The sequence below is a fragment of the Macrosteles quadrilineatus genome, unplaced genomic scaffold, assembly GCF_028750875.1.
Source record: "Macrosteles quadrilineatus isolate MER2022 unplaced genomic scaffold, UCM_ALF_1.0 Scaffold_83__1_contigs__length_474695, whole genome shotgun sequence".
NCBI lineage: Eukaryota > Metazoa > Arthropoda > Insecta > Hemiptera > Cicadellidae > Macrosteles > Macrosteles quadrilineatus.
This window is the reverse complement of record NW_026542676.1, coordinates 370,155-388,763: the sequence shown is the minus strand read 5'-3', so window position 1 is coordinate 388,763 and position 18,609 is coordinate 370,155. Positions and strand designations below refer to the sequence as shown.

The 18,609-nt window shown below is 34.8% G+C and overlaps 1 protein-coding gene across 1 annotated transcript in view; it reads left to right on the top strand.

The window, feature by feature from the left end:
• The window catches only part of LOC128982028 (leucine--tRNA ligase, cytoplasmic-like), a 43,608-nt gene extending 26,442 nt beyond the window's left edge, over positions 1-17,166 (top strand). The window contains exons 17-22 of the mRNA XM_054401066.1: positions 1,841-1,999; positions 2,823-2,901; positions 3,664-3,924; positions 8,127-8,342; positions 11,436-11,673; positions 15,327-17,166. Of these exons, the coding sequence (XP_054257041.1) occupies positions 1,841-1,999; positions 2,823-2,901; positions 3,664-3,924; positions 8,127-8,342; positions 11,436-11,673; positions 15,327-15,538 (1,165 nt within the window). The 3' untranslated portion in view covers positions 15,539-17,166. The remainder of the gene's footprint in view (positions 1-1,840; positions 2,000-2,822; positions 2,902-3,663; positions 3,925-8,126; positions 8,343-11,435; positions 11,674-15,326) is intronic.
• The last annotated feature ends 1,443 nt before the right edge of the window (positions 17,167-18,609 follow it).

The following is an 18,609-nucleotide window of genomic DNA, read 5'->3' as shown; positions in this document are numbered from 1 at the left end:
TGCAGTGAAATTAATATAAAGGATAGGTGTGACGATTAGTTTTGATGTTAGGACACCAAAGTTAAATTATGTGTACTGTGAATTTTATTGGATACTATCGTTTTGTTTTAGGTCTTTTCTATTCAGACCTACTGGAAATTGTGTATAGTAGTTGTAGTGTGGTGATAATAATTATGGAAGAGGCATGTATGCTATGGAAGGTGGTATCGTTGACTAGGTCTATACACTTCTCAATTGACTATTTCTCTCTCTACTGTAGGCTACTTATAATCAGTGTGCGTCTGTGCGAATCGGCTGCAAATCTCACTTCAACGCGTTTAACATCGTAAAAATTGCAGAATTGCTGTTTTATTGTAAAATTATCGGATTTAAAATGCATATCGTATAGGCCTATGATGGAATAAAAACATATTTGATCACTAAACATGTGTTTACAACATGATTTTTCACATTAAAACTGCAAGAAACTTTGCCTTTGTTTGTGTAAACTAGCTGATCTGAATTGTACACGGTTTTAACTGACTACTGAATTCCCGTACGTAGGACGGGCTAACACCTCGTTAGGTATTAATATGATAGTATAAGATAGAAACAAGTAAAAATTCTATTCACTAATTCACCTACTCACCTCAAATTTGCTATGAAAATTAATAGAAAATAAAATTAAGTTAATTTATATCATCACATTTCTAAATTTTCTTCCATTAAAAAAAATTCAAAGAGATAGTAGAGCCATAGGTTTGACTCACTGACCAGGTCACCGTCTGCCTGAGCAGCTCCAAGCGTGCACAATATGGCAAATGTGCAGCATCTAATGTGTCAAGAGGTTTTCAGCCTTGCCAACAATTCACCCCCATTATCATTTTATATCTTGCTTCTTCTATGGTTGTCCCCAGACTGGGGATGTCCTTCAATATTTGGCCCTTTCATTCATACTTTGCATTTACCCTAAAGTGGGTTCAGTTGGTATTGATAAGTAAGCAACTGGATAAGGCTATTACATATCACACCAAACAGTACAATCCTTCCCTAGGTTATATGGACAGATCTTGTCCTGCCTGAGGTGTGTGGATAGTGAAATTTCATTTTGGATCAGATTCAGGTTGATTAGTTAAGGCTCGATTCGGATTGGATATTGGGAGGTTCCGATTCAGATATTTTATGATCGGTATAGTTTGGTCACTATTGGATGCTAGCATAAATATATTGTCTCAATGTTATCAACATTGAAACAAGGTTAGTTCAATATTGCCCCATTACTAATCAACTTGGTAACAATATTGTTAAAACGTTTTCTTGATATAAAAATAAATTTTCTTGATTATGTTGTCTTAATATTTGTCAACATTGTTTCAATTTTCAATGTTATTTGGGGAAATTAGGCCAATATTAAGAAAATGTAATAACTTTTTACAGATTCTTCAAGCTCTTAAAAGCCTGGAAGTAATTCTCTCTTTTAGCGGTTATGATGATTAATCTGTGGACTTTGACTGGAAGTCAGTTGAATGTTTTATATGCCAACACTAAATAACTGTCCTTACTCCACTCAAGTAAGACCACGGATTGTTTAAGATTTGTACAGCATATTGCATTGTAATGGTGTAGATTATTGTGGTCATCTTGTCAACTGATCTCCAGATCAAATATATTGACCTTATTTAACTGGTCAAGAAGTGGAATGCTTATGTCAGTCAGCACAACAATTTATAATCCAACAACACATTCAGCCTACTTGCACAATATTTTCAAACACTTTCCCTTGACATTATAACCTGTTTCATAATCTTATCAAATATCTACAAAGAAAGTGATTTGTTTACAAGTTGCGGTTGTGTTTTAGTGAGATGAACCAGAAAATCAAGGAAACGGATGAGAACTACAACAAGATGTTGTTCAAGGAGGCACTGAGGACTGGCTTCTTTGAAATGCAGCTTGTGAGAGACAAGTACCGAGAGCTCTGTCAGGTCAGCGGTGGTATGCATCGTCAACTTATCATCAGGTAACAGCACATTATACAGGATTGAATCGCTAGAATGTGAGTTTAGCCGACAAGGAATTTAAGAACCCTCACTGTTTACGGTTTAATTGTCCTCGACTATTATGTTTGTCAAGAACAAAATTTCAATCCACCAAACAAAGAAAACAATTGTAACTATAATACATGTTATATAAATAGGCCTAACTGTGTAATAGAAATCATAAATTAGAGCTCTTAAAGAAAAAGACTGTCAATGCAGGACGTGATTTTATCTTAAAATTTATTCCTTTTAAAATTAAAACAGAACTAAAACCCAGTATTAAAAATACCTTTTAAGGCCTATTTAATGGACTTGTCCTTCTTGTCCTTATACTCTTTAGATGAATTGAAAATGGCTTTATCTTAGTTTTAAGTATTAGTTTTAATTTATTTGACGCTATTAATGTACAACCATGACTTTTTGGCTTTGTTGCATATGGCCATCTTCAGATCATGCGACTTTACATCTCTGAATATGGCTATATGCAACAGGGCTGAAATGCCATCATACAATGTTGGTGATTTTACACAGTGGTGTCTAGTCCAAAAGACGGAGAAACACTTGTAATATGTCTTGCAAGTAAGAGTTTCAATCATGAGGGAGCAATATTCTAATTCTTACCTCCCAGTGAAACATGTGAGTAGAAAGAAGAATTTTAATGGACTAAAAGTTAACACTTTGCCAATCTATATCATTTATGTCAAACTTTCTCTTATGAGTTTTCTACTGTGTAATATAAAATTTAAGATGTTTTTGAATAAAACTAAATCCACCTGTAAGTCTGATCTCTTAAACATGTTACAGGTTTATTGAGTTACAAGCCTTGTTGTTGTCACCGATCTGTCCACATGTGGCTGAGCACGTCTACTCTCTCATTGGAAAGGTATTTTGCTACAATCAAGAGATAATCATGTCTCTTACTTCTGCTTTTGCTTGTATAAATGATAAAAATATTTAAGCCTTGATCCATTGAATTCTGTTCCAATGAAGGCAAAGGTTAGGTTTTTACTGATCTAAAATAAGTTGTAAATTTTTAAAAGCACATCTATCTAGGCCTAGAAGATATTATTTATTATAGCTACCTATATAAAAAAATATGGTTGAAGAAGAAACTTGTGCATTAAGTTTCACCTATATAGACCATAAAGTTTAGTTTGTGGTACTTCTTTTGGCATTTTAGACTTAATGTTCAAATCAACTAAAACATCGTATTAAATAGTTTTATTGATGCAAGAAGGACACAAAGGGCCAAGGTTTTAAGAATGTTTGTTGGTAACGCAAGCCTACCTGAATGGGATGGATTCCATTTGGGCAAATGAAAACCAAATATTTACCCTACTACCATACATAGTAAATAAAACCTTTCAAGAATTGACAAGTAGCGTACTTGAATTTGACAATGTTTTATATGAAGGAATGTTTCAAAAACCAAGATGGAACCTTCCTTGGTTAAATATCCTGTTGTGGGTGACAGTAAATCATTTAAATAATTTTGTACATATTGTTAATTTTTATCCCCATTTAGGTGAGCCTTCTATTCCATCAAGTAAATTTTAAATGGTTAGGATACACAGGTATGTTATTTACTCTACAAGCTACTGCTGCACATAGACAAAGTTTTTTATGTTTCCATTCGATGTTCCAGACCAACAGTATAGTGCGGGCAGATTGGCCGGTCGCAGGTCCGGTAGATGAAACGCTGGTTCGCTCCAGTGCCTATCTCATGGAAGCGGCTCACTCATTCCGTCTGCAGTACAAGAACCATCTGACTTCAGGCAAGAAGGGCAAGAAGCCTCCTCCGCCTGACCAGATCGGAGACAAGCCCACCCACGCCACTGTCTGGGTGGCCAAGACTTATCCGCCCTGGCAGTCCACCGTGCTTACCACCATGAAGGAGATGCACACGGTTAGTCATTAGACACACACTTGCAAATAACCTCATAAATCAATCCTCCCATGACTATATTTATACTAAATTTTCTCCTTACTTGCATGTCATTAAGTGCTTAAAATTATTTTAAGAATTAAATGCCATTTATGCTCAACAAGGCCAAAAAAGACAACCATTATACTCGTCCTCAAAACAACCTGTAGTTGTAGATATTAAAAAAAGACAACTTTACCACCTCACATCCGAGGCTCATCGATGTTACCAAGTCTGTGACTCGTAACAACAGACCTCCACAAGTATTCACTTGTAGAAGAGGCCTCTTTAAAAAAAACTCCACATTCTTGAACCAAGAGATCAGTTACCAATATCAAGAATAACTTTCTCTAAATCATTGTTTCCTGAACTATACAGGAAACCCATCCATCAATGCCCATAACTACAGACACATGTCAAGGGCCAATGATTCCTTCTAGTCCCTCACAGTGCATTATCTTTCAATGGACTTAATGACTAGGATTGCTTTCATAGCAGTGAAAGCTAGTTGAGATCACTTTTCATGGTTTTTAATAAAACAATAAACTAAAACAACATTTGTAGATATAATAAGTTACATCTTATTTCAATAATTTAACTTAAATAAATAAATATAGGATGGAGAGGACACAGCTAACTCACCATTAGCTGTACAGGTGAGTTAGCTGTGTCCTCTCCATCCTATATTTATTTATTTAATCCAAGCTAAATGCTTTTTCCTAAAAAATAATTTAACTTAGCAATTTGTCTCAGATCACAATTATTAGGGGTGTGCGAAGCAGCAAAAGATTTTCAATTCGATTCAAAAGATTTTCAATTTGAATCGATGCAACTCGATTCGAAACAATACGGCAATTTTCTATCCATTCTTGTCAACGGAGTGAAATACCTACCTTGGCCAGATTGGCAATTCAGGCAGAAATAATCCTGCATGGATGCATATGATTAGAAGATGTAATTTGTTAAAGACTGGTCTGTTTTGAGAGAATTACACAGATAGTTTTTACCATACCTTATAAGGTCTGTTGTTTAAAATTTTGTAAAATTAACATACATATTGAAAAGCATTGTTTTTAAGCAAGTATTCTACATTCAACTATCTCAAAACATTGCCAGAAGTAGTTGTTCTTGCGTTTCGGGCATTTATTGCTCGTCTTCCTTTTCTACAAAATTAAGCATATTTTATGCATTCTGAAACTGTCCACAATAAGAACTTTCAAAACCCTGAATTAGGTATTTTCTTGTACTGTAAAACAAAAACATAAAAAATTACTTTAGGCTTATCAAGTGTGTTGGCAACATGATACTATCATCAAAAAGATGTTTGGTAAACCTCGTGTTCTGTTGATAATTGCCAACTTTTCCGTAAACATGAATTTAATAATATGCTTTATTCGTTAAAAACCGCTTATTAAAATTGTTTTTTTTTTAACTCTCATTAACATAAGATCAATATTACTCTATATTTTTGCTATGAAACACACGTGGTTATATTTAGTCAACATCGGCACACTCAAAAGTTTCCACGTGAAACTATCATTAAGTAGCTTAACACATTCACTACCAGGGACACGAGACCACTCATACAGCTGGAGTGTGATGCCTAGTAGGCAACATATTAATGATCAGTTTTGGTGAATCAGTAACTGGTTTTTGACTAGGGGTCTGCGGTGCACCGAAAAAGTCGGTACGGTACGGTACAAGCTTAATTACCGTCATCGGTTCGGTACAGCATTTTACACGGTACAAATTCGGTTCGGTACAGCCTATTATAATAATAAATTACTTTCAATTTACTATCGTAGTCAACGGCAGTTGGTTCCGAGCACATAAAAGTCTTATCAGATGTTTGTTTACGATCTTCATAATTTATTACTAGCTTGATGATGCAATAAAAAACCCATTAGCAGTCCCAAATCCATTAACATTTTATCACGACAATAATTGTTGTATTGAAGTACTTCCAAGAACTGTTGAGTTTTATCACTTTTATTTCTTTACGACTTTCCCCAATTCTGTTTTATCATAAAAATAATAGTTTTATGATGACTGTTAAATGTTATCTCTAACTTAATCAGTATTTTCGTGAATATTGAATTTGCCGCTGGCCATTGCCTACTGCCATAAAACTGTTTATGGCTACATATTAAACTTGTAACAAATCTACAATCTTATTTTATAAATTAAATATTTGTTATGGATATTTTATCTTTTTATTGACGACCATGGATATATACAAACTTTTGTCGTAATTTTAATTTCAACATCAAAATACAATATTGCACAATCGTGATATTTTAGGCCATTGACCTTTATTATGCATCCGGTATTGCTGTTTCAGAAGAGAAGCACGTTGATAAATTATAAATTGATATTCCCGTAGTTAAAAAGAATTATTATTTTATAAACCTATAAAACAAAATCATAAAATCTTACATAAAGATAACAATAACGGAAATTGTAAAAAGGGTATAAAGATAACAACGGCATTCTTTCTCTTTGTTCTTCTATTTCTTGGGTTTCCCTTCATCACGCATTCAACAAGTTGCCATGGTTACTAATCACCCATATCGTTATCAGCTTTTGTGACATAGCGCACAGCAGGGGGTAAAACTTGACGAAAATCGGTAAATTTTTAACTATTATTTAATTACCAATGAATGTACGGTACTACTTTATTGGTACTTGGTATTGTATTAATAATCGGTCCAAATGGCAGATTTTTGTCAAATTTTACACCAAATTTATTGAAATTTCAAGGTGAATATTAATAAAACAATTATTACCAAATATTTGTATTCATTTAAAAGATTGATTTGTGGTATTGGGTTCCCCACTGAGTGCAGCCGAGTGGCACTAATGAGGGTCGGACCTTCTTGGGGGTGAACAATAGACGGCTTATCAGACCCTCCCCTCCCCCGTGGTCTGGAGAAAGCATGTAAACAAACTATTGCACAAGCGTGCGTGACTTGACATTGAGCTGCTTCAACTATAATTTTGTCAAATGAACTGTGATGTTTCAAAATCAAAAACAATAATTTGGGACCATACTGCTTAACAATAATGGACTGCAATTATTGTTGAACATACAATCCATTTTTAACAAACTAAGATTATACGATTCAAATACAATTATAAAAATTATCTTGGTATTTTACTTGGGGTAATGAAGTTATGTAGGCTAGTGTAATTCTCGGTTCATCAAGGTTCTACTGAATTATGTTTGGCAGTGAATAATTGTAGAATGCAATTTATAAATTCAGGGATACACACCTTTTACACAGTTATAAAGTCTAATTGCCCAACATCAAATCTTACTCTGTGATAATCCAAATTTTAGTTTCAGAAAAAAACTTTGCAAGAATTTTATCCATCTTATAACTTAACTAGTTTTGAAGCTGATAAAAAAAATGGTCTTTGCCATTACTTCATCATAACCTCCAGTTTTTCATTGTCATCTGCTGTGAACAGCTGGCAAAACTACACTGTCTTCTACTGAATGCTTTTATATGTTTTTAAAATAAAAAAAAACAACTAGACATTGTGTTGGTTGGAAATAATTTATCAGTTTTGTGAAATTATCTTGTCAATAAATGTTTCAAACATGTTTATTCATAAAAACTCTCATCCTATTTTTAAACTACTTTATCATGCTATTCAAAGTATCTCAGAGTAAAATAGGTAAAGCCTTTATCTCAACTGTGATTTTTCTTGACACAATCCTCGTAGTAGTAAAAGGTTTTGTTTTAATAATATGTGGTACAGTAATTGTTGTTAGAAAACCATGAATGTAGGATACTATCCATTTTCATAGTAATGTCTATGTATTAAAGTTAAAAATAATGGTTTGGATACAGTTCTGAGAAGAAAACCGCAAAAATACGGGTAGCCGCGTACCGTACCGATTTTGTACCGAGAACTGAGGTACAAAATATTGTACCGTACCGAACCGTACCGACCTTAAATTTTCTGTACCGCAGACCCCTATTTTTGACAGACCTAGAGTTTTTGTTCTTGCGAGTTTTTTTCACACTTGTTCATACTATAACTAGATGTTATAATTTTGTAATGTAGTGGTAAACAGTAATCTGGCAATGGAGGAAACCATTTTGTAAACGTATCTTTAACTTTTTTAAATTTTTTAAAATTATAAAATGCTAAAATCATATCTCCTTTTTGTTTAGACCAACAACGGAAGTTTCCCTGACAACAAGGTGATCTCAGTGGCACTGTCGGCCAAGCCTGAGCTGAAGAAGTACATGAAGCGAGTGATGCCGTTTGTACAAGCGACGAGAGAGAAGGTCACCAACAGCGGCATCAAGGCTCTCAACCTGACACTCGACTTTGACGAGATACACGTCCTCACCATCAACAAGAACTACTTGGAGTACACACTTGATGTGAGCAGAACATAAAATACACCTCAGTACCAGACTTCTATGTGCACCCTCAGGCAGTTTTGTTCAAGTCATGTTAACACAGCTACAAATAACATATAACTGACAAATACATTGAATGTTCCCCACATGGAAAATGTTTTGTGTGTGGCAAACAAATTACATTCAATCATCTAATGTTCTAAAACATAGGCTTAAACCTACCCACTTCACCACAGAACACACTATTGAATAAACATAATAATAAATATCTACTGTGAAAAAATAGGTAAAATAAATATTAGTAGTAGTATACAACGCTAACTTAAGGAAATTTGGAAAATTTAAGAATCAAAATGACTTAACCCTTGAACTGCTGATCGGTCATTTAATGGCCTATCAGGGTTCTTTGTGTACTGTCATTGGTCACTTGGTCACTAAATGACCAATCCAGTATTTACATATACAGGGTGATTGATATAAGTGTGCCAGCCGTTTTATTCAAAAACTATAAGAGATATCAAAAAAAGTTAAATGGTAAGTGCCTTGAATTTTTTATTTAAAAAATTATAGTCAAGTCAAAAAAATTATTTTAGCCGCCATTTTTCCAATATGGCCGCCAACTTTGATTTTTCTTACGGAATACCCTGTATTTTATGATGTATTCTGGTAGAAAAAGTAATTTTAAGATGATTATTCTTGTAATTTTTTTCATAAACCTAACCGTTTTAAAGATAATAATGGTTAAAGTTTTGAAATTTCTGCATGAGAAAGAGTTTCGAAGCAAGCATGCCAGCTGTTTTGCTCGAAAACCATTCAAAATTTCACAACTTAAACCATTATTATCTTTGAAACGGTTAGGTTTATGAAAAAAATCACAAGAATAAAGTTGTCTTAAAATTACCTTTTCTACCAGAATACATCATAAAATACAGGGTGTTCCATAAGAAAAATCAAAGTTGGCGGCCATATTGGAAAAATGGCGGCTAAAATAATTTTTGACTTGACTATAATTTTTTTAATAAAAAATCCAAGGCACTTACCATTTAACATTTTTTGATATCTCTTATAGTTTTCGAATAAAACGGCTGGCACACTTATATCAATCACCCTGTATTCAAGTCATACTCAATGAATTGACTTATATTAAGAATGAATTTAAAGTTATAGGCTAGATGTTGGCAATCATGTTAACTAATATATTTTTGTTGGGTTAGTAGTTAAATTATTCTCCATTTCCTTTTCTGCTAACTTGAAAATTCAAGGTCAGCTGAGTCATTTTATAAACAAACAAAAAAACATTACAATTTTAAGGGAAAGAGTTCTAATGACAAATGTATATAATGAAATGTAGTTATCATACAATAGTTGTAATACACATTTAAAAAAGTATTCCATAGCCATGCAAATTCCCCCAAAACCATGAAAACTAAATCACCACCACTGGTGATTGAGGCAATATCTTGACATTCCCAGCCTGCCTTGGTCGCAAAGACATCATGACCACTTCCTCTAATTGCAGCAATATGCCCCCATGGGCATGGGCGTCCCACTGACTTTTCCATAGGAGGGGCCTCCAGTAAAAAGGGTGGTCCTAGGGGTACTCACAGAAACTGATTAAAATATATATCAAAATGTTTAATTTTACGCTTTTTGAAACCTAAATTTTCTTTGTCAATTTATATTTGTTGCCATGTTCTTAAAGCGGCCTACACACTACACGTGCATTGCACGCCGTGCCATTTTTTATATTGGCACGACGTGCTTTGCACGGCACATTTTGCCCACACACTTGATCTCCAGTGTAGCCTGCAACGTGCTAAATTACATCGTCTGTTCGTACAAATGAAATGCAGAACACACACGTGTTTTTCAAAGACATTATTGATTAATCATTAAAAATAGACACAAGGCAGCAGCACTAAGCCGCCTTAAGTGCCTAGGTTAGTCCAGACCTTGCACCTCGCTGCCGTACAGATATACGCCGGCAGGGCACTTGGTTCACAATACTGTGGTGGAGGATGTATATTATATATACATATGATAGTATATTATATATACATATGATATATTATATAGAGATCTATGACTGCGTCTCGGGTCACGCATCACATACAGCGCGCGATCCATTATGTTATAATCTCGATGGTCGTGCAAATGATCAATTATCAATTATCAATAATTATAAATTATCAATTATCAATAATTATCAATTATCAATTATCAATAATTATCAATAATTATCAATTATTTAAAATGGGGACGCCACTATGTGCGTATTTAATCTGTGTTGCAAATGGCCAAGACAAAATGCCGTTGATTCACTAATAAGAAAGTACTATTATAGGGCCAAATCCTGTCAAAAGTGGTTGAACTACCAGCACGTGGCACGGGGATCGCCTACACACTAGCACGTTGGAACGGCGTGCTTTGGCACGGCACGCCGAAAATCAAACTCGTTTTGATTTCCACCGTGCCATGCCAATGCACGCCGTGCTTGCACGGTGTTCACCACACACTTGCACGTTTTGTCAGTTTTTGGCACGGCGTGCAATGCACGTGTAGTGTGTAGGCCGCTTAAAATTTGAATACCTACTACTGTGGCTTCTGGCATAGTGTGAATTGTTTAACTTATGTTTTAACTCAACAATCTGAAAAGGTTATTTTGGGCAGAAATGGGCTTACTGAAGGAGAATTACTTTATCTTATACTATTTATAACCAACAACTCAAAAAAGTAAGTGTTTCAATGGAAGACAATTACTTAGAGCCAGGATCAGGTTTGACAACAAAGGTACGTGATTCATCAATTATTTTTACCATATGTACAACAACTTTTATTTTCTGTGTTCAACCATTCAATCAATCAAGAAATTTATTTACACAATAATTAATTACCAATACATAGGTTGTTATCCGGCATTGCTGAAGACAGTGAAGGTTGGGTAATGATCACGTATAAAAATATGTAAACGTATAAAAATTACCTATAACTAATAATTTACCAAAGAATTAATGACAGTTTTGACTGTGAAATGAATTTATTCTATTAGTTATAAGTAATATGCCCAACATTACCACTATACAAGTTAAATAATGCCTTTGATGTTTGTTGTAGTTGGAGGAGATAGAGATCGCATCTTCAACCAGTGAAGGAGCGCCAGACAATGTGAAGGAGGATTGTTGTCCTGGAGCGCCGTTCATCACATTCCGAGCGCCGCCACCGAGCGTGCCGCTCGCGCTTGTCAACCCTCAGCCTCTGAGTGGTCACCTGACACACTGGCTGGCCGTCAGACACGGCGACACTGCGGCCAAGCTAGCCACGGCACTGGCCCGCCAGGACAAGAATATCAAGGGTGAGTATGGATTCTGGGAAAATAAAATCTAGTTTGTTAGCTGATGCGTATGTTGTTATGGTAGCCTAATGCTAGCCTACGTTGTGAAAATAATGTATCTGTCACTACCCAATTGGCTCAGGTGTTATACAAAATTGTTAATGGTAGTGCCTTTTGAATTTGACAGATAAATCTTGATTCTCCATCCACCTTTTACCTATTATTATTCTTTGCATTTTGGATTAAGCTAGGCCTAAGTTATTAAAATATAAAAATTGGCAAATCTTAAGGATTACTTTACAATACAAGTTTATTAATAATGAACCAAGAAATATGGTATTACAATAAATGAGGTTTGATAATTCTAATTAACAAATATAGGGTCTCCCATCTTTGGTTTAACTTAGCTCAGTAGAACAGAACAATGGGTGATTCAGGTTTAGACCATGTTCAGTCAGGGGCGTCGTCGTTGCGGTGGGGGGGGGGGGGGGGGTAAGGGGGCTCCCAGAATCTGGGAAAGAGAAAAGTTGGGAATTTCCTTGCCACGAGTTGGGACAGTTGGGAAGTCAGATACAAGAAAAATATATTTTTAAACTAATCAATTAGCGGTATAGTTTGTGATCCTGTCCTGTGTTGATGATTCTGAATGATTCGTCTGCGAGACTGCGAGTTTGAATTTTGAAAGTGCAAGCGATGTAGCTCTTCAGTTCAATTATGTTGTTTGTTTGTGTTTACAAGAAATTCAAAAATATTTTTCACTTCAGTAACATAAAATATATTTTATATCTTTTTTTGTAGTATTTGGAGCAGGCTAACTGACAGGAGTACTTGCTAATAAGTAGATTAAAATAACATTAAAGATAGGTTTTGTGTATCGGTATTACCTTTAAAACTCTTATTTTTTAATAACCTAAATGAAATATTTATTCTCTGAATATATTTAAAAAATCTACAAAAGTTATTTATCATTCTTAATTAAAGATTTACAAAAATGAATCAACTAATCACTCTGAAACAGATCTACGTGTACAAAACATAACCTAAAGTTTGATTATTTACTTTCACGTCTAAGTTTGATTTTTGTCTAAGTTCTAGTTTGATGAAGATGAAGGTTAACATTTTTATTGTATGTGTAAGTTTGTTATCAACCAAGTTGAACGTTTTTATTTGATATGAGTCTTATTTTAGGTTTTTTTCTTTTTTCTTTTCTAGACTAGAATAATGTTATTCACATCACTGATATTAATATTTGATCATAACAAACTTGTTTAGGCCTAGTTGTAAGTTTTATGAAAGTTAAAATGTTGATCTTAATATCAAGTTCTAAAAGTATTTTAATTTCATTATTTTGTAATAAAATATTTTTTCTATACTAATTTGTTGTACTAAGCTTATTTTATATACCTAAAATTGTACACTGCTACGTCTGCTACCACGATGGTTTGTAAAGTTTTTTGGATTTGAAACAATACTTATTCAAGTTTTTTTAAGTCATAAAATTTCATTATGATTATGGTACAGTTGAACCTCTATAAGACGAATTTCAAGGGGTACGGGAAAAATTCGTACTATAGAGGTATTCTTAATAAAGAGGGTCGATTTATCGAGGTTTAATGCTGCTGTTATTCTTCTTATAGAGGTTTCTCCTCGCTCCAAGGTTTCTCCAAACAATGACTGAGGAAGGGGGAGGGATGGGTGGGGGTTTCATGTTGATACAAGCTTGTGTTTGTTTTGAAAACTACGTACTATGGAGGTTAAGCTTATGATAAATTCGTCTTATAGAGGTTACGTTCGTCTTGTAGAGGTTTTGTCCTAAGAATATTCGTTGTATAGAGGTTAATCAGTTCTAGACCATGTCACAAACAAATTCGTCTAATGGAGGTTTTTAACTTAATTACTACGTTGTATAGAGGTGTTTTTAGCATTGACCAATATGAAAGTGTCAAGGGGATTAAAAAAATTCGTCTTATCGAGGAATTCGTTTTATCGAGGTTCGTACAAACGAGGTTCAACTGTAGAAGTTTTAGAAGTTTATTTGAATTGAGAAATTTTGTATATATGTAAAACTAGCTATGTTTTGTTAATGCAAGTTAATAAACTGTATTGAGTGTGACTATAGTACAGGGTGACACAAAGGAACCGGACGTTTTTTTAAACAGCTGTTCCATTGTTGTTGCACGTGGTAGGAAGATTGAAGTTATGTCATTTCCTTCAGTGAGGCTTGCCATTTTTGTTGAAATGGGTCAGTGGACCCTAGACCATCGCGTTTTTGCATAAAATACTTTAGTCCGAAATGGTGAATCCGTCGTCAAATCCAGCGGGAATTTAGTCGACATTTTAATATTGAACGCCATGGAACGGTTCCAAGCCGAAATACGCTATTAAGATGGGTTTCAGGGTTCCGAACAACTGGAAATATAACAAGAAAGCAACCACCAGGCCTTGTTAAAACTTCGAGAACACCCGAAAACATCGCCAGAGTGAGAGCAGTATTGAATGAATGTTTCCTAACAAGGTGATTTCTCGCTTTGGTCACATGCCATGGCCACCAAGATCATCTGGCTTGTCCACTAGTGATTATATATCCTTTGGGGGTTTCTTAAGGAGCGTGTTCATGCTCAGAAAACCACGCACTCTAGAGGATTTGAAGTTTGCAATCACAGAAGATATCAATGGCATTGAACCTCCTGACCCGAGTTTCAGAGGATTTTCAGACCAGAATGAACATTTTTAGATAAGTACATGGCTGCCGTATGCATGACGTCATTTTCAAAAAATGACGGTTTTGTAACAAATGGCAAATGTTTACCTCACTATGTACAGTATTAAAACCAGTTTATTCCTTTTAACTACTGTGTACTACTTATTTAAAAAACGTCCGGTTCCTTTGTGTCACCCTGTATAATAATATGTAGATTTTTAAAAATAGTACAGAAATTGATTTCTTAAAAAAATGGGAAATCTATGTTAAGCAGTTGGGAAATTTGAGGCTTCTACCCCCCCGGAATTTAACCAAGCAACGCCACTGTGTTCAGTAATGCCAATATGAAAAAATTAAATAATGCTTTAATCTTTAATAATTTTGATTATTATAATTTGCTTTTCTTGGCATACTGTAAGGTCTAATACAAATTTATCTTTCAAGCAGGAATATGATTACATTTGCCAGAATTATGTTTTTAGGAAAAAGCATTTAGCTTGGATTAAATAAATAAATATAGGATGGAGAGGACACAGCTAACTCACCTGATGAAAGGTTGCAGATGAGTCAAAGAACACATAAAATCACACACATAATTTACTTAATATTTACTTAATATTTCGTGAAAACTGTTGTTTTGTAACTACCATCTAGGCCTACTTCTGAAGAAGCCTCTGAAAGAGGCGAAATATTAAGTAAATTATGTGTGTGATTTTATGTGTTCTTTGACTCATCTGCAACCTTTCATCAGGTGAGTTAGCTGTGTCCTCTCCATCCTATATTTATTTATTTGCCAGAATTAGTAATTTTTGTATTTTCAGGATCAACACTGAACTACTTAAGGTAGTTAAAGATCCAATACTTCCATGCTGACAACATGTAGCTGATTCCATCAGTACTACTATCATTTCTACTTCTTCACTATGTTGCATTGTAAAGGTATTAAGCAGCTAACAGTTTGTTTGGTTGTCAGACGCCAGCACAGTGGAGCTATGGAGGTGGGCAGATCCTGACCTGGGGCCTCGTAAGATCCCCAACTGTGCCAGTCCTCTGGAGGGGAGAGTTCAGTTGCCGAGGGACACCGTCCTGCTTGTTGACTTTGATACCAAGTCTGTTCTGGCCCAAGAGAACGGCAAGTCAGTTAGGCTGGGAGAGTCTGTCACGTACACTATCACCACGAGTTGATAACACCTGTGAAATAATCTGACGGTTGTGGACTTGTTTTGTAATTTGTTTATCAAATTGTTCCTTCGGTTTTCCTCTTGCAGTTTCACGTTTTTTATGTTTTTCAGATCTATTGAGGGTCAAGTGAAAATGAATTTCAAAACTGTTAAGTTATGGATGATTGATTTTCATTCCAATAATTTAAATTGCAGGTTGACAAAATTGATATTTGGTTATTTGACATAGCCTTTGATATCTTAACCAACTAATCTAAGAGTTGTGTTTAAAGATTTTTGTTAGGATAGAGAAGTCTCACCTGAGTGGAAAGTCCACTCTGGCACAAGAAACACAACTAACCTTGGCACAAGAAACACAACTAACATTGGCACAAGAAACACAAATAAATTTAAACTATACACAGAAATTAGATAATATCACTGTCGCTGGCAGCATTTTTAACCGAGGAAGGTTTGAGTCGTCTTCCCTAGTCGTCAGAGAAATGTTAGTAGTAGTAAAATATTCAAATTTTTGTGTGTAGGCTAATTGTTTTTTTTTTTTTTGTGTTTTTTGTGTCAGACTTGGCTCTTTCCATTTTGGATAAGCCTACTATCCTAAGGAAATTGTAAAACCCAGTCCATTATGTTGTATGTTACATTTTTAATGTAAGAGCTGATTTAGACTTATTTGAGTCTAGTTCACATTTTTCTAAACCTTTTATTTCATTCTGGCTGAAGTTGTGCCTAATGTGAAACTGCATTTAAAAATAATTGATGCCATTGAGCAGTGTCTAACAGGGTTTATTTGTATGTCTCTTAGTTCTGTGTTATTTTTAGTTTTGTCATATCCTAGTTACTTTGGTTGAGGGAAAATGCTTTCAGTTTGAGGTTTACGTTTATCTTCTTTAAACATATTTCTTCATCTGAAGACGGGTTTTCCCATTTGTCAGTATTCCCTATGACTAATGTAACTGTGATATTTATTATTTTAATACGAATGTGTCAAACACAGAGCTGAAACTTTAGGATAAAGTAGGCAGACTTTTATCTGATTATTTTCTACTTTGTCATATAGAAAGTTTCTGTAAGTGAGTATAAGTCGCATACAATAGTAATCTATTATCGATGTTGCCTTTTAATGAGAGATCAGCTTATACAAGAATTTTAGAGTTTTATAACAATGTAATTTATCAAAACATAAGTTGAATCTAAGACTAAAATTGTATTCCAAAGAAGTAGTTTTTAGTAACTATATGATTATTTTCTAGCGTTCAAGATCAGTTACTACTAATGATATAGTAACAAGATTGATCATAGGTGACAAAAATTATTCAAATTAATGCACAAATTAAATCCTGTTCTTTCTATTACAGTAAAAAATATATCTACTACATCATAAAACCAAGCCTATATTTGCATTTTATACTTAACAGTTGTACAATATTTAAAATAACATTACTTGCATTAAACAAACAATTTTCACCTTATTAGAATGTCTTGTCCTTTTTTAATTTATTTATTTAGCCTAGGAATTGTTTTTCTTTGCAATTTTTGTTTGTTTCTTTTCTGGTCTGAGGGTAGTTGTCTCAGTACTATTGACAGTTGTTCATAGCTATTTATTGTTACATAATCAAAATAAATACTTCAGAAGTATCTATTTCTATTTCTTCACTTTCCTCAGGATACAATCTTTTTACTTTGACATATAGTTAATTTTAACAGGTGAAATTTGACTTAAAAATAATACTGACTACTCAAAGGTATAAAAAGAGTGTTTTTCTTATTATATTCAGCTGTATTTGTAAAAACTGATGTTCTAAATATGTACATTTCCAACGAAAATATACGAACGAAATTCATTGCCGAGCGTCCCCGATCGGTTACGGACATTGAAGGTCTACTCTTTGTCTTTAATCTATGATTAGATCAAATGTGGTATTTATATGGTAGCCGACAAACTGTACTGAGACCAAAATAGGATAGATGAATAAAAAGAGCCTCAGTTTACAAATTGGATATTAGTTTATTTTAAATAAAATTGAAATCCATAATTAAGTATTATTTTAAATACGCATCAGGCTTCATTACATCCTGGAATAAATTTGAAACGCTTTCATGTCAATCAATTTGTTATACCTTATCCTGGCTTCTAGGGGGGCAGCTGCCCCCCTTCCCCTCTCTGGGTACCCCATGGTCCTGGACAGTTCTCAAAACAATGGAGAGCCTGTCCAGATCCGCAAATTATTACGGTGCCAAAACTAACCGAGAGCGTTCCTCAGGTTTCAACCCCTGAACCACAATGTCAATGAGCTCAAGCTCACCGATTCCCAGACGCAAGACACTTTCCACTATACGAATGTCACAAAAATACTGACTAAGAGCTTCATCAAAGTTTTGAGGGCGAAACAACTTCTCAACTTTCAATCTCTTTCTGACCCTGAGGGTGACAAAGAGTTCAAGCACCTCACTGTGGAAGGTGTCAAAATCACACTCCGTGTTAAACAATCTAACAACCTCTCACTAAGAGGCCTCAAGCAAATTGGAACCAGTAATTCCATCACTACCGGGCCCGTCACACCCGAAAACTCCCTTAGGTACAGCCCCTTCTCCAAAAACCCCAGCAAAGGTACCACCTCCAACCCATTAACCGGACAATACCCACTTAAAACAGACGCAGAGATGCAAACAACCCTTGAGTTTGCGCCCCTATCTCCCCCCGACACAACATTTCCAAACCCATCTTGCTTCCAATCAGTATCAAACTCAACACATTCAAGAAACATTACGTAATCACAACTTGACTCCTAAGGGTTCTGGACGTGAATGCCTACGCACCTGATGAGGCCTAAAAAAAGAACCTGCCCATTCATACCGCCTATACCGCAACATACACATATACACATACGTACACAGAAACATATACTAAACAACACCTAACACTTGTGTGATGGGGTGAACACACACAAACATTTTTCTCTTCTTTTTTTGAGAGAGTGACCATGCTTTTGAAACTCTTGCTCCCGGAGGATGCAAGTCATTAACTAGATTCCACACAGTTCCTCGGCTAAAGGGCGAACTAACTCTGAATAAAAAAAA